The following is a 17,016-nucleotide window of genomic DNA, read 5'->3' as shown; positions in this document are numbered from 1 at the left end:
ATTGCAAACATTTCAGTCTTTTTCCTACTGTAATTCAAAAGCAAGAAGAGAGCATCTGAAGTTGGGTATGTGCCCAGTCTGGTTCTCTTGTACTATGTCAGAGTTCAATGTTTCAGTGAAAATTCCCATTGAACAGCTGTGGGAGAGTAATATTTATGTAGACAGTTAAGAGTTGGTGTTTTGGTTTGGGGGAGGGTGAGGAACAGGCATATCTGACAGCTTATCTAGAGAGTAAAGGATCTAATATCATGTTCTAAATATGCAAAAATATAGTTACTAACTCATATCCTGAAGACAATAGCTAAGGGTTTGTCAGTAATCAGAAATACATATTTTTCTTCTCCTATAAAAGGAAGGATACAAAATTTAAGATCAATTACAGAAGTGAAGCTTCAAAAATCAGATATTTGTATTGAAAAACAATGATGAGGACCAGAGTTATGTCAACATCTTCAGCAATTCTGTGAATGCCATTGCAAAACCAAACAAAAAACCCACAACAATATAGTCCTTTTGGATATCAGGAAAATGGTCAGAAATCCCTCCAAACTATTAAAATGTTATAAATACATCTGGAGTCTTTAGAACAATTATGAAGGTAACTACAAAAAGTAACTGAAAAAGTAAATGCATGCATTAAAATAGTAGACATAAGGACAAGTTTTCAAATGTTCAATTTCTAATCTCTGTACATGACAGTTGCACCATTTCCAATGTGAAGGCTGTGTGCTAAGGAAAAAAATGAAGAAAAACAAAAATAAAACACAACAACAACAAAGAGATTTACTAACCTACAAATACTAAAAACAGAAGACCACCAGATGGTATTTCATCTTGTCCTTAGAAGCCTAAGTTACCTCACTGAGTAATTTCATTAACCCCCAAAACACAGATGGAAAACTAACGCACCTCATCATTCTTCTCACTGAGTGTTCTGGTCTGACACAGCCTACTGGCTCTTATATTTCTTCTTTCTAGTGATGCAAAAATATAGATTTTCCTCTTTCTCCCACAATTAACTGAATTTTGTGCAAAATTCAGCCAGAATAGTTCAGCAGCAGCTAATCCCCCTCTTCAACATCAGTCTGTGACCTCCTGTTTCAAAAGCCGCTAGACAGCATCTCCAGCAGCTTACTGGCAGGAATCTAATCGCCTTTCCACTACTATATAATGGCTTATGTTCCCCTCAGCTACATCCTTGCTCTTAGTAATACAGTAGAAATCTATTTAATATTTAAATAACATTAAACCTGAACTCACATTTGTTCTCATTCTGGTCCACTGAACTATATGCATTTCAGCAAAACTAAAAATAATAACTGACCACTGTCTCTTCAAATGACACCATCTTTTCATTACTCAGGGAGAAATATTAATGTGTAGAATACAAACAGAGATTAGGTAAATTCTCCCTCTTGCTCATTTCATCTTTTCCTTTACATCTGAATTTTTATTTTTACAGCTGGCCACACGTCTTGCAAACCGTTAAATTTAGTTTCAAAATTACTTTGATTACTCTCATGCTATCCTATTAAGTTTTAAATCACCCCATAGTAGTGGCAAAAAAGGGATTTTATGGAATTTCTTTTTATGAAATGTTGACCTTTCTTCACTAATATGTTGTTGTGGTGTGACAAGATTTGGCTTTTGGTCAGCAGAAACATGACATGAAATTTTTAAAATATCTGGGAATTGAAAATTAACTTCTTTAACATAAATAGCCTAGTACTTCAAGAAATGAGACCACAAAATAGATACAAATATTTAAATTAAAATTATACTGTCTTCTCAGAATTTTATTAAATACAATATCTATAGGTCCTACTATAGTCAATCACAGTGAAAAATATTCAGGGAAAAATATCCTGGTTTCAGAGATATAAAATCCTCAGATATTTTTCAAAATACTATAATAGCATTTGTTCCTTGGAAGAGCATCAACTCTTTATATTCCTGGAATACTTAAAAAAAACTTCATTTGAAGCTCCCCCCTATTAGCAACTCCACACCAAAACTTATGTGAGGGTTCTTACAAAAAGCTAAATGCTTTATATTTTTATGATCCCACAACTTATGATAATATCTCCACATGTCATTAATGTGATCAGATAGCATGTAATGTCTCACCTGGGCACCAAAAAAACCCAAAAAATTAAGGCACTTAACATACAATAGATTTTGTCTGTTTGCTTAAGAAAATCTGGAGATGGATCACTGGGTCTTACTGACATTAACTAAAACTCACAGCAATATTTAAAGTCTCTAAAGGAAGCATTTTTGTTTCTCAACAACGCATGAACAAAAATGCATTACACTGTAATGGAAAAGAAAAACATTAAATACCTTTATATCAATAAATAAATTCTCTTTAAATTACTATCACAAAGTTGAGTAGAAAAATTCAAACAGTTAATACCAGCTTAGATTTCAAAAACTTCTTCCTCATTCAATAATGGGACACCAACCAAATTTCTAATGAAGTAACAGAGAAGAAAATCACCTGGCTCAAGGCCAGGTCAGTAATTTTCCTGATAATCTGTTTTAGATTTGTGACTCCAGCTTGACTGTGTCTAATACACTAGTCTATAAACTATCTGCACAGGAGAAAAAAAAAAACCCACACAAAAATCAACACTGAAAGCTCTGCATCAATCTCTCACCTAAGCATTTGATCTTTCAAATATGCAAAGGCATCTAAGATGGAACAAATGTATGTAAGCAAAGAACTCATTGCAAATTAATTCCAAGTAGATGAAAAATAGCCAGATAGACAGGGAGCTGTGTGCGCCAGCAACAGTGCTGCTGTAGACATCCCTTTGGATTTCACACCATCAGTGGTCATTACCAACATTAATAAAAGCCATCTGGCCTTACATGGATTTATGTCTATATCTCATTGTTGGTTTCAATGGAGTTCTTTGTTCAGAGAGGTAATTTGGAAACTTTTAGAGACTAGAATAAAGGAAACAAATAGCAAGCAATTAATCATGGTAATAGTCCTTCTAAAGGTCACACTATTACTCTGAGCAATCTTCACTCCTTTAATTTAATATCGGGGGAAAAATAAAACCTATTTTATGGTCATAAATACTGAAAAGGAAAATCAACAAGAATGCAATCTTGTAACTCATGCTTTAACTAATAACTAACAGAGATCCAAGATGCCTTGCTTTCAAAGATTGTCCCAAGATCACATTCAGAAATAATCATCAAAACCTGACTGCCAAAAAATGAGACTGCATTAGTGTATAATCTGCTCTGGACCAAGCAACCCTTCTTAACTGCAAGAAACGTATTCAGAAAAAGTTGTGAGTAAGTGAGGATGCTTTTATTTCCCTCTACAGTGATGGGAAATTCAAACAAAACCATCACAGGACATCTACTGAATAGGTTATCTGGATCCAGCGGTTCACTTTGTTGAAACTTGAGTGCAGACTCATGAGATCTTGGAGGAAATTGGGAGACAGGAAGCTTGGTTGTACCATGGCAGCAACATGCTTGACATGAGGATGAGTCCTAAAGTCACATGTCTATTTGCAAATCTGTATTTTGTTATATAATACCATTGAAGAAGAAATAAACTTGGCAAACCACCATCACATCACACTTGACCATGACAGGCTTTGTTATTGTTATTAATTATTAAAGCAGCTGTAGCTGGTATGTTTATTGCCAAGCAGTACTGCCTTTGGTTGAAATATTCTTAAAGACACACCAAAATCAGGTCCCACAAGAGGTTTCCATGTCTGGACTTCAAAGGGGTTTAACCAGAAGCGAGATACTGCTCAAAAGGAACAGTTCATGCTATGTGCAGAAGACAGAAGTCCAGGTCACTCTAAAATCACCAGGTCAAAGCTGAGTTTTTTGGAACAGGTTTAGCTGAGGTATCAGAGAAGAACACAAGCTCCTAACATCCTTACAAGTATCAGTCTGTCTTAAAGCATTTAAATACTTGTGCAAATATGAAACAGAAATCTAACTTTGTTGATGAAGCTTAAGCTCTTCAACGTTTTTTAAAAAGTCAATTCTGACACTAAATTTTTAAAAAATATTTATCTGTGTTCAATTTTGACTAAGTCATCAAAGAGTCATTCCATATTAGCCCTTCTATTCTGTATACACACAATATATGTACTTTATAGGAAAAATGGAAAAGGTGAGTCATTCTGCTGTGAAAAATATTTCCACTTTAATATTTTTGTCTGTCATGTATATTGAATAAGTTAAACAGAAAAGTAAGATACCTAATTTGGAGTGAGATTAATTTCATTCTGAGAGTCAAGAAATATACTGGGGTTTTAATCATCTAACATGCACTCTGTTTTTCAAGGCCAGATTTTGTCATTCAAAGTAATAATTAGCAGTAGTTTTAATATTTTCTCAATTATAAAGAATTATCATTTAATGGATATAATTTCCATAAGTGTTAGGGAGTACATTGTGTTAGCCTACTATGTTCTGTATTATTTAGTTTCTTTATTAAACAGTAATAGCATTCACTTTCTTACAATCAAAATTTTAAAAGGTTCTTTAAAGGGAGAGGGAAGAAGCAGAGAAGATAAATTATGCAAGTGAAAGGAGTGATTGTTTTTCTCTTTGTCTCTTTAGTGCAAATTCTTCTTCACTGTGTTTCCCAGACACCATCTGTTTCCAAAACAACACACCAAACACGAGAGAAGAAAGGAGTTTCCTACAGGAGCTAAACCTGCCAGCTTGCAGAGCAGTCTGAGCTTTCTCAAGCAGGAAACACATAACAGTACAGAGCTGTTAATTGATTAAAGATAGGCAATGGATGTCACCTCAGATGGTGCAGTACACTATTTTAAGGATTTCCATTAGAATGATACATGGATTATTACTTTATAATGTTGTTGCACACTTGTTTTAAGAAGTCCAAGGCATATTTGGGTTTTCAATAGCAGGGTTTGATTCACTTAGTTCAGGTTTGAGCATTTTTTTTTTTATTATTATTTTTTAAAGCCTACTTTTAAAGTTTGAGTGTAAGGACACACTTGCTCAGGGCCTCACTCCATTTCACATATGAGTGAAGTCTTGGAAAAACAGAATCTATCAAAATTGTTAACATTGGGTGCCAGTACCCTTTTATGCAGGATTTTGGGAGGAGATAAGAAAAGACAAGATGAATCCAGGTATCATGGTATAGGATATCATGCCACCACAAAATCACTCTCTTCATCTCCAGAGAGGTTTATATCAGCTCCAAAATGCCATGTACTGCTACTTCTAGAAGTTCATACTGGAAGAGCAAGGTACCAATCTTTCATCTGGTTATAATATGGAGTTTAATAACAGCACTGTGTTTACTTTAATTTTTTTTTTTTTTGCTTTTCCTTCTATTCATAGTCTGGGGGAACAAGAAATTATTATTTATTTAGTTAGGTCTAATAAGTAGGAGTGGCAAAATGAGTTATCAGAAAAACATGTACATTCTTTTGGCAAGTTATACATTGATTTATTAAAAAAAAAAGAAAGAATTTAGATTGGACAGAAACCATCAAGCTTTATAGATCCCTGTCATCATATCCATCAAAGCAAAACAATTTCATGCAGACTACATGTGCCATAATAAAGACATTAAGAAATAGCACTAAAATTGTTTATATTATGTATTCTGATCATATCCCTAACAGATTACATCTTTTTCAAACAACAAATCCGTACCAAGTCAGAGACCTGATGTCTCTTCTGCCCTTCCCCAGCCCTCCCTGTCCTTCTCCATCACTCAAAATGTTCCTGTCCTTTATGTAGCCCCGGTCATTATTTCACACATGGAGCACTCTTTACTTTCCAGTGCCTTTCCAGGTAATTTTATAGCTATCAGTAGACTTAAAAGTGCTTCTGTTGTTCTCCTGGCAGTTCTATTAGATTATATCCATTAGTGGGGGTCACATACACACACTTCACATTTTCAGCTCTTTCTGTTCATAACGTGATTCTGTTAAGATGTTATCCTTCAAATTCCCCATATAGAATCTAAAAATCCAGATTATCTAATTTTTCCTTAGTTTAGCTTTTAAAACAAATTTTTTTAACATTTTATTATTGCATTAATTTATCACAGTTTCTACATTCCTGACCTCAACATACTTAATTATATTATAGACAACAATCTCTGCTCCTGCTCAATATTCTGAACAGTTCACTGAGTTTTAAATGCACAAAATGGTTGTTGCCACACATTTCATTTCTGGCTTCAGCAGTTGTGATCTTGTGCTTTGTTACTAAAAATAGAGCTGTTTCCAACTACCTGAGCTGGAAAGCTAATTACAGAGCCAGTAAACAGTTCTCCTCCCCATTGAGCAAATGACAGAATAAGGAGTCTGCTAATGCACTAGGGCTCCCATGGTCCTGTGGGTCTCTGAAATCTATCAAGTGTCATTTATTTAATCATTTGTGGCTGTTTGCATCATGGATAAATTACCATTTAAGTAAATAACTGTTTGACTGTTGTATCAACAAATCAGAGAGAAAAAGAACAATCAGCTCATTTCAAGAAAAAGTATTCTAGCCTAATTCTCTGCATGTACTAATCAAAACAATTTCACTGAAGTAAATAGCATATTGTTGATTTTGACTAGGTAAGAGTCTAGTTATATTTTCTGCAGTAGAGGGGTTATTAGAGAACTGACTGCAGCAGTTTAAAGACTTTTCTGAAAGTTATTTCTGTCACATACAAGCAAAAACAAATGACTACCACTGTAAGAAAGCACTTTCTTCCCTTTAAAGTACTCTCAGCCTTGCCTGTAGTACAGCAGCATATTGGCAGGAAAAAAGTCCCTGCTGAGAATCTTAAGGTAGAAATGCCCATGGGGTTTAGATGCTCTTCTGCACTTGACAATGAAACACTGGTTTCCCTGTTCCATTGGACTGATCCTTATTATGTAGCCTAATACAAGCTTTGCTGGCAACAAGGGTTCAGACATCACTCAGTCAATAAAACTCCACTCATTTTCAGCCATTACTGAGGGAACAAAATGTAGACAACACATAAGCAACCGTCAGAATAACTGTGGTACAGCTGCAGCCCCAAAGAAAAACTAAGATTATGTTTAAGATGCCATATGTTTTTCCATCTAAAATCACTTCTAGGGCCAAGAAGACATATAGCTTCTGGAATTACATTTATCTGAATGCACAATATAGGAATAAAAGAATTAGGTAGAAAACCACCAGAAAGACCAATTTTAGAAAGCATTTCTATTTCTGCTTTGCAACCCCCAAAGAAAGAAACAAGTAAATTAAACCTCCAAGACAGTACTGAACACATTAGAAGAATTTGGTGGATGAAAAGAGTATGTAAGTGAGCATAAATTATTTGCTCACCATCATTTTTCTGTCATATAAAAGGTATATACTATATACTGTGAATCAAGGGACAGAATTGCTATCTGACCATAAATGCATTATTTACACAGCACATTTGGGAGATGAAACTATGATCTCCCTGTTCTGTATGTCCAATCTTTATGAAAAGGAAAGTCAGGATGCTCTCAGCCAAGCAAGACACCTCCTATTGTGAAGGAAAAGTACATTGTCACTTTATAGCAAAACTGAATGAAAAAAAGAAGGCAAGACAGAAAATGTGGACAGAGGAGGAAATGTGTAGTTCAAGGAAGAAGAATGTGCAAGCAGGAGCCAAAACATTAACAAAGAAAGGCATGAGAAAGACTAAAGAAAACCATTCATATTTCAAGCTTTGGCTATTCTAAAGAGCAGAAACACAGGTAATCTTCTTAAAAAAAACAGTGATGGAAAAACAGAAATAGACTACCAGCCTTCTCATCTTAAGCAGAAGAAATCAAGGTAACACGTCTGCACACCAAAGGCGGTCCCACACTATCACAACTAAGTCAACTCTGCAGAAGACAAGTCATGCACCTGGGCTTGCATTGCATTCCGTGTACCCAGAGTTGGAAAATGATGGAGTGAGTGTTTGATGATCTTCAGCTCATAACCAATGTTAAAAATCCATTGAATCCCAGTTTTCAATCGCTAATCAATCTTTCTGTATTTTCTTACTTTTATTTCTGACTTAAATGACCACAAATACATTAGACAACATATTCATGTGTTGGATAAAATGTGCTTATTTTGTTAGGAAAAAGACCTCTCAAATGATAGTATATTTCAGAAAATATTACACAAAGGCATATCCAAGCATCATAAGCAATATTTTCCTTGCAATATGCTATTTCTTCCCATATTTATTCTCACCTTAAGACAGAAATGTGATATCCTCTTACCCTGGCAGTCATTTGTCATTTATTCACTCAGATTTCAAAGGCAAAACACCAATTGTCACAGTCCTCATTTGCTGCACAGACATTTAAACATTTCAGCTGCTCACAAGTATTTTAGGTGGTCTGCTTCTGTTGCATTCAACTTGTCAAATTCATAGGGCAAATAAGATGTGCCTCCACCTTTCCATTAAGCTAGTAAAAAGTTTCCAATCCCCTAGTCAAAAAATTACATGGAGAAAAGAAGTAGATAAAAACATGCAATGTGAGCAAACTGTTGAAAATAAGTTGTGTAATTCTTTTAAATATGAGTAGCTGTCTCAGGCAATCACAGAAAAAGAACTTTCAAACTGACAGCCTTTAATGAATGAAGTAACTTTGTGAGCTTTGTATTGTTCTTGCCAAAAAAATTACATCTTTTACCACACAGGTATCACTCAAACTTCAACCTTCCTAATGAATGCATCAGCATATGCAAAGACTCCAGAGCCAGAAGGAGATTAATGGAATAAATTTAAGGATGTATTAAACAGGAGGGAAGGTCAATAATTAAGCCTTAACACATTTCTTCATTCAATAGTTTTTTGAATCAGAGGCACTGGTTAAAGAAGCACAAATTAGGAGACAATGCTGTAGTATAAGAGAAAGCTTATAAGAGACTGAAAGTACAGTAGTTTGCTGTGTCATAGCAGCACCAGTTTTAAAGGAGTTCATAGCCATTACCTGCTTATGTCTCAAGGCCCTAGCAACCACCTCTACCAAACCTCCTTAATAACCCAAAAACTCAACAGAAGTACTATCTGACAAGTGACTACATTTTATACAACACAGATACTTAATTTTAAAAGACTTCAGATTATTAAGTGCTCAAGAAAATTCCTTAACAATTCAATAGTTACAAACCAGCTACTCATGTCTCCACAGCACAGGGAGCCTGTATTAGGAATACAGGCTAAATACAGACTCCACCTTACCTCAGCTATGTGCGGCATTGGGTTAAATCCACAGAGATTGCACACAACTTGCTTGCACTCAGTACAGGTATTAAAGTTGGGGGGATCCTTAGAACCAATATTTAGTCCAGTTTTACAAAGGGGACAAGACTGGCTAGTTTCAGGCTGGCTAGGTTTCTCTGGTTCCAACAGCCCATCAGGTTTCTTAGCTTCAGCAGCCTGAGGTTTGCTATCTTTAGCCAAACCAGGTTTCTTTTCTAAATCAGATCCTTTAGTTAAAACACTATCCACTTTTGACGGCTCTGGTTTTTCAGTTGTAGGAGGCTTGGCTTCTTTCTTTACAGGAGCAGCTTTTGGAAGAGGCTGAGCCTGACCAGCCTCTTTGGAGGCTGCTTGAGGGGCTGGAGGCTGTGGTGGAGGCTGGGGCTGCTTGGCTGCAGGACCAGGCGGAGGGGGGCCCGATGGCTGGGACCCTGTCTGACCCGCTGTGGAAATTAAATTTGAGGCCTGGCTGAAGAATGAAGCTCCGAATCCAAAGAGTTTCCCAGTAACTGTTTCTTGTGGTGTTGTAGGCTGAGGCTTAGGGGCATCAGTGATGCCTCCCAGGTTAAGGCTGAAACGCCTCGACTGCTCCGGAGTTTTCTGAGGTGGCTGGGGCTGAGGTGCCAGCTGTGCTGGCACTGGCTTGGGTCCTGCCCCTGCCTGTGGGCCCTTGGCAGCTGGTTTTGTATCAGGCTTTGGGGCTGGTTTTGTTGGTAACTTTTTAGGATCATCCTTTGTTTGGGTTGGGTCAACAGCTTTTTGAGCTTTAGCATCTGGTCTAGCTCCAGGCTGAGACGCAAGCTTGGGATCTGACTTCTGCCGGGACACTTGTGGAACAGGTTTGGAATCTGGTTTATCCCCAGCTGGATGTGTGTCCTGTGATGGCTTTGCAAGCTCAGGTTTTGGAGAGTCTGTCACCTTCTGTTGAATTGGAGGTCTGGGGCCTGACAAGTCCTGCTTCTGCTCTGGTGCTACAGAGGTAGATACAGTGTCTGCTGTAGACTTCTGTACACTGGGTTGTTTTTGCTTTTCTTCAGCCTGTGTTGGCTTCACCTGATCAGATTTTGGAGTGGCATCTGTTTGCTGAGAGATCTCAGTGGGCTCTGCAGGGGGTTGTTTTGATTTTACAGGAGGAGACCCAGGCAAGGGTGTTTGCTTTTTTTGTGGTGGAGGTTTTTTCGAATCTGCTAACTGTGAAGGATCAGGTTTTGGAGTTACATCTTTCTTTTGAACAGGCTGTGGCTGGGGAGATGGTTTAGCTGTTGAAGGTGGAATGGGTGTCTTCTGTTTGGGTGCAGGTGGCTGTGGCCCAGGACCATGACCTAGTGCTAGGTCACCCCCTAATGTTCTTTGCACCTGGCAGTTTAAACAGAGCCATTCACTGATCTGGAAAAAAATAAAGGCAATTATAATTAAAATAAGACAAAGATAATAAACATAATATTATTTTATTCTAATATAAGACTTGCACCAATATTTTAAACTTCTGTGTAAAAAGGGAGAAATACCACTAATAGTGTTTTGCAGTTAACATGCACACCTGATTGTTTTCATTCTTCTCCACATCACTGTGAGTCAAGCTATCACTAAGCCCATGATTCTAATGGCTTCACATTCAGCTTACACACAGCTGAATATTGGAGGATAAAAACCCAGCAGAATTAAAAAAGTGAATTGGAATTTCATGGGACCCAGTGATTCATTTACAGCAATAATTTGCCAGAATAATGACAAATACTGCTAAAACAGTTTAACACATCAAGTCTGCTGACAGAAAACAATAATCAGAATTAAAACACAGTAAATGCATAATTATCTTTAAGCATACATCTATCAAGCTCTTAATACGGTTTATGCTTTTGGTAATGGCTTAAATTACAGAGCACAGGTATTGCCAGTACACATGTATCCAACGAATCAACCACAAAGATGTGTAAAAGGGCATCATGTATAACACAGACTTATTAACTACCACCAATTTCGGGGGGCAAGTGCTCATCCAAAATCAGTGAGCAGCTTTGCTTGAGCCCTGATGGTATTTCAAGAGCCATAATTAGGTTTCCCAAATCTCCTTTGTTATTAGAAGTTTCCAGGGTAATTACTGTACCTCTTTATACAATGGGCTCCTCTTTTCACACAGAGAAGGAATAATGCAAATAATATATTTACTCATGTTTCTCATCAATTATAGTGAATTTAAAACATTTAAAATTTTTTTATCATTCCCAAGCAGTATTACAAGAGAGAGAACCCATATTTCTGATAAGACAGAAAAGCACAGCTTCCCCACCTGAGAAAGAATCAAATTGCCTAAAACATGTGGTCACATGCTACTTTCCCCACTTTTCATCACTAGCAGAAACATTATAGGCAGTGAAAATGCCATTCAATATGGTACAGAGTCCCATGGCCTCCACCTGCTAGCAGATATTTAAGCAGGTCACCTGTAGGTCCTCTGCTATTCTTTAGTCTTTGTGTGAAACGCAGGGTGCCAGCTACAGCGTTTGCAGAGAGGAACTGCAAGTAGGAGAACACACAATACAAGTCTCTTTTCCCTTAAGGGTGAAGATTCCTGGATGCTGTTTCTAACCCAGGTCTCAATGGTCTTAGAGATCTTTTACAACATAAATGATTTTGTGATGCTATGAAATATCTACTATACTAAGGAACAAATCTAGAGGTATTGCATGCAAAGAAAGATTTTTGACTGCGTAAGATTGGAGCTCACTGGAAGGAAGGAGCTCTGATGTTGTGGACTAAGACAATAAATTCATTACTTTGGGGTGCCTTGCCAGCCTTGTATTTTTGCAGCAGCAAAAATTAGGAGTTGGATGCAGCTCCCTAAAACAAAGTTATTTCCATTATTCTGGTAAACATGGTATAAACACACACTCTGGAATATAAGTTCACTATTACTAACGACTTCATAAAGCAATGACGGTTTCTGGCCTCAGCTGTAAAGTTCCATTCATAATAAGGTTGTTCTTCCATTTTCAGTGCAATGTTTTTAGATTATTTTAGCCATTCTCTGCTCTACTCACAAACCACATAGCAAATGACTGTTAAAAAGGGAAAACAACTGAAAAAAACCTGGAACACATGTTTAAAACCTCCTTTGAATTACGAAAGGATTTAAGTTCAGACCTGTACAGAAGACTTGAGCAAGGATTACATTTAGCTGAACTCCCATTTTGTTTGCTTAATGATCACTCCCCTTGCCTGATTTTAGATACTAGTAATATAATTTAATTAGATACATACTAATACCATTTCTGCATTAATCCTTTAGAGTTTTCTAAGGCTTAAGTGTAATCAAAGACCAGGCTGTCACAGTTGTCTGACTTTGGCAACGTAACTAAGATTTCTTGTGTTAAGGAGGTAGGCTTTGCAGTACAGTGGAGAAAGACAAGATCCTGTGAGGGCTGAACTTTAAAATGGAAAATGTACAAAGTTTCACTTCACTCTATTATTTTTTTAATCTTTCTGGTTTAAACATAAAATTCCTCCCATGCATTTTAGTGGGAGGAATTAAGTGCCAAAATTCTCAAGTCATTATAGATTACACATATCTTCAAATAAATACAAAACTTCATAAACTATAGTCCTGTGATTGGAACAGCAGGAATTCAAATTGAAATGTGCTATGTGATACAGGTTTCTGTCAAACACTTGCCTGTTTATTCTACCAGAATTACAGTGATTTTCCATAAATTTTAACAGGAACAGGTTTCCATTAAATACAGATGCTCTTGCACATTATTACAGATGAAGAAAAACTTACTGCTGCTGCAGATACCTAAAATACAAATGTTCCTCATCCTTAAAAGTGTTCCTGGGCAGCAGTTCCATGACCTCCCAGTTTCTTTCTCCACATTTCTAATATCTTTATGTGGGACTAAAAACCAAAAGTTTCCAGAGGAACTTGTGAACTTTAGCAGTTCCTGTCTGAGAGAGAGATTCTTCTTTGATGCTGAGAAACCCAAACTATCTGTTTTTTACACCAGTTTATAGTGATGGGAGCTGGGTCTTAGTTCTAGAAGAAATCTGTAAGGGATTTTCTTTATTCTGAGACCCATGCCAACTATGCCATAACTAGGACAGTAAACTTGACAGATTTCATGCAGGATTTTGTTCAGATTTCAACTCCTGAGCAAAAAAAATTGCAGCATTGTTTTCTAACTGTTGTAGAAACTATATGCCCTCAAAACAACAAAAAGTACTTAAAATGTATTTTATGTATTCATCAACTCTTCTAGTTTGACACACCAAATGAATTTACTTGGTATTTTACTAACAACATCCATGCAAAATTACTTTGAAGAAAATTATAACACTACATTTCCATAGATTATGAATGCATAAATGCAAGCTAACAGTTGACACTATTAACAAATAGCAACTATAGTTCAGTACTTCTCCCTATCCCAAAGAAAGCCAACACAGTTGAAGGCAATCTAGTGTCTATTCATTTTTTTCAAAAATGGTTGAGATTTGTTCTAATAACACATACCCATCAAAAGCAACAGGAAAGCTGTCAGCAAGTGCACTGCCTGGCATGCTTAATTTCTATCCCTGCAGATGATGTAGGGGAGGAAGAGAATATATCTTGATTCTATAATTCCAGAAGTACATGAGAAATAAATTTTGACTTGCAGATTGAACATATTTCATATAAAAATTACTGTCACACAATATGAATGCAGCTCTCAGAAGCCATGTTAACAGTCCTTTTGCAGAACAGAGCTGCACTCCAAGTGAATGGATCTCATTCATTTAGAAAAGCCATTTGCTGCTATAAAAAGAAACTTAAAACATATATAAAATATTAACATGCCTTTACATTACTAGAGATATGAAAATGGACTTTGCTGACACTGCTCAGCTCCAAAGTTTTATTGACACAATGACTTATTTGGTCCATGATAAATTCAAAGACGAGTGATGAATCCAGATTTGGCTCTTAGCAGATATTTTTGCCAAGATGATGAGAGAAACATGAAAAATAAAGTGCTCAAACACATGATTTTATGCAGGTTCATGCAATGTGGTAGAATACTCTCAGACAAGAAACTAAATCAGAAAATCCTGTTATGACCAAAAAACATTAAAAAAGCAACTATCACAAACCAAATTAAATTGGTACATCAACATACAAGTTAAAATGTCTTCTAAAGAAGCTTGTGCAATACTAAAGTTTTTTCTTCTAGAACACCCTTCCATGAATAAGTCCTCAGCTGCTCAAAGTAATGACACCGAACCAAACATTTAACAATTGTACACAGTATGCAACTGATCCTCATTTCAGGCAAATACATCATCACTACAAAATACATATTTACCTTCCTTTCAGGAATATGATGAGTTTGCCAGGAAACACTGACTCAAGATGTTCATAAACACAACACTAGGCTCTAGTCAGTAGCATGGTCCATGGGTATCCATTCCACAATTACAGCAATGGTTACAAGCTCTGTATTTTGGTGCTAAACCAATGCTGGTGCAAACTTTTAAAATAGACATATTGAAAAACTAATTTTAAATGTTAGTTTTTCTAAAGCTACTAAACACTATTGAATGAATTCTATTATGCAGTTATCACAATCTTAAAACATACTCCACTATTCTGCTTAAATTACCAATACAAAAATCTATCGTTTGCATCTGAATTATGAATATTTGGGGAATTATTATTTATAGCTTACATAATTAGAATCATAAAGCAAAATAGTGAACATAATCTGATTTTTTTTTTAATTCAGTATTTCAGAATATCTAAAAACTAGATTTTTACAGCCAAGGATATGTGTGTCATGCACATAGCAAGGAAAAAAAAACTTTTAAACACCGCATTGTGCAGCAATGCAACAAATGCTCATGGCTTTCATCAACTGCATTGCAATTTAATACGCCAGAAACACGTGAATGATTAACAAAAAAATCTAACTGCAAATCAAGAGAGTGGCCAAGCAAAGGTTAACAAAGTTCATCTGTGCTGCACTGAGAGAATCATGAGAAGGATTAAGCTGTCTGGTGAGAGCAGGGCTGGGCTGTGCTGCCCAGTGACTGCCCAGCAAACACCAGCCCACATCACATGGCCTCACATAGTAGTAAATTACAGTTGCTGAGCAACAGCAATACTGGCGCAGATGGCTGACTGCAGTTGACATCTTTAGCTATGCAGATTAATTTATTATTTACTTGTGTTAAAAACTGGATGGGCCAGCTTTCTGGACTAATGAGAAAACACTCCAACATACTGTAGAATATTGCTCAATTAAATTATTGGGACAGTATTCCCAATGCAGAGGGGTTTTGCCTCTATGTTCTGCCCCTTATGTAAAAGGAAAAAAAACACAAAACACAGGGCATCACTACTATTTCTAGATCTAATCCTTAAAGTAAAGCAGAACTGTAGGCACACAGTCTCCCTCTAAGACAGAAACAATGTGGGAGTTTGTTTAAGAATATTCCATGGAGAGAAAAAATATCCTGTACTTCCATCACCCTTCTACTTGAGGACCTTTACAATTTCCCCAAATGTCTGTGTGACAGTTGTGGCTGAGGGCAGAACTATAGGAACTATACTAACTTCATTTCATCACAAAAAATTGTAAATAATCCGCATTTGCATAGAAATTGCAGTGTTAGTATCTCTGGAACACCCCAAGTACTGTTTGTACTAAAGTAAATATTTCACACTTTTATGGCTTTTAAATGACAACTAAACAACTCTTGTTTGCAACTGCTCTCTGATCAATTTGAACCCAGACTAAAGTCCATCAGTTTTATAGAACTCTTCTCGCTTAACTTTAACACAGTTAAGAGCTGGTAGTTAAATTAATACGTTGAAAAATTTTAAAAAGTCTTGGGTTTTGTTGGAGCTTTTTAAAACTCATTTCTATACAACTTATGATGATTGTAACAGCTGATAATAAGATTTAGGTCCTTGATTTTTTTCTAGTTTTTTTTCGGCTTTACTTATATAACCCTTATATCCCCCTCGCCAAGTTCACATAGGGTGTACAGATCCAAAGTTATTTTCCCTGATATTAAAAAACTTACAATTTTGTTGCATGTCACTACCCACAGTTTTATCCTTGTTTATATATAAGTTCCAGTCCAAGTTGCATTCTGGTTCCTATGTACTACTACAACACAGCAGGGTCTAAAGTGCAAACCACAGGGAATACTTCAATCAACAATTTCCTTTACTGTCATGTAATCAACAAAGATTTAATAGAGTAATTTCTATTAATTTTACTGTAAGTACAAGCAACTTACCTGGATTCACTGCAAGAATTATAGTCATATTCCTTATTTTAAATTATTATATATTTTTCTCCCTATATAACCTAATAATAATGAAAATAACAGAAGAAAATTAATGCCTTTCTGACTATTTAAATTCTGTGTAATTACTGATCCTACTTCATGCCCAAGTCTTTTTAGGAGATTTAGAGCTGCAGGATTTTAATTTAAAAAAATACAAATACCAAAAATAATTACAAATATTTGAACTAAAATATTGTATTTTAAAATCAAATGTTGTGACATGATCGTAAAAAAAATAAAAAATAAAGAGAGGCACAAACAAAGGAAAAAAAAAACCAAAACCAAAACAAAGCAATAGGATTTGTACAATTGATATGGGAAATTTCTAGTCCTACCAAAAAAACTGAAAAAATAGACATGTCCCCCCCACAAAAGTTTACAAAAACAACGATAACAAGAAAAAAATTCAGACTAAAAATTTTTCATGTTGA

General features: G+C 36.0%; 1 protein-coding gene across 8 annotated transcripts in view; it reads right to left on the bottom strand.

The window, feature by feature from the left end:
• The window catches only part of PCLO (piccolo presynaptic cytomatrix protein), a 324,658-nt gene that overhangs the window by 295,858 nt on the left and 11,784 nt on the right, over nt 1-17,016 (bottom strand). For all 8 annotated transcript variants that reach the window (XM_033057798.1, XM_033057799.1, XM_033057802.1 and 5 more), the window contains exon 3: nt 9,233-10,639. In XM_033057798.1, coding sequence (XP_032913689.1) covers nt 9,233-10,639 — 1,407 coding nt within the window. The remainder of the gene's footprint in view (nt 1-9,232; nt 10,640-17,016) is intronic.

This window comes from Catharus ustulatus, chromosome 4 (genome assembly GCF_009819885.2).
Source record: "Catharus ustulatus isolate bCatUst1 chromosome 4, bCatUst1.pri.v2, whole genome shotgun sequence".
NCBI lineage: Eukaryota > Metazoa > Chordata > Aves > Passeriformes > Turdidae > Catharus > Catharus ustulatus.
The sequence above is the reverse complement of the archived record's forward strand: the minus strand, read 5'-3'. Positions and strand labels throughout refer to the sequence as shown.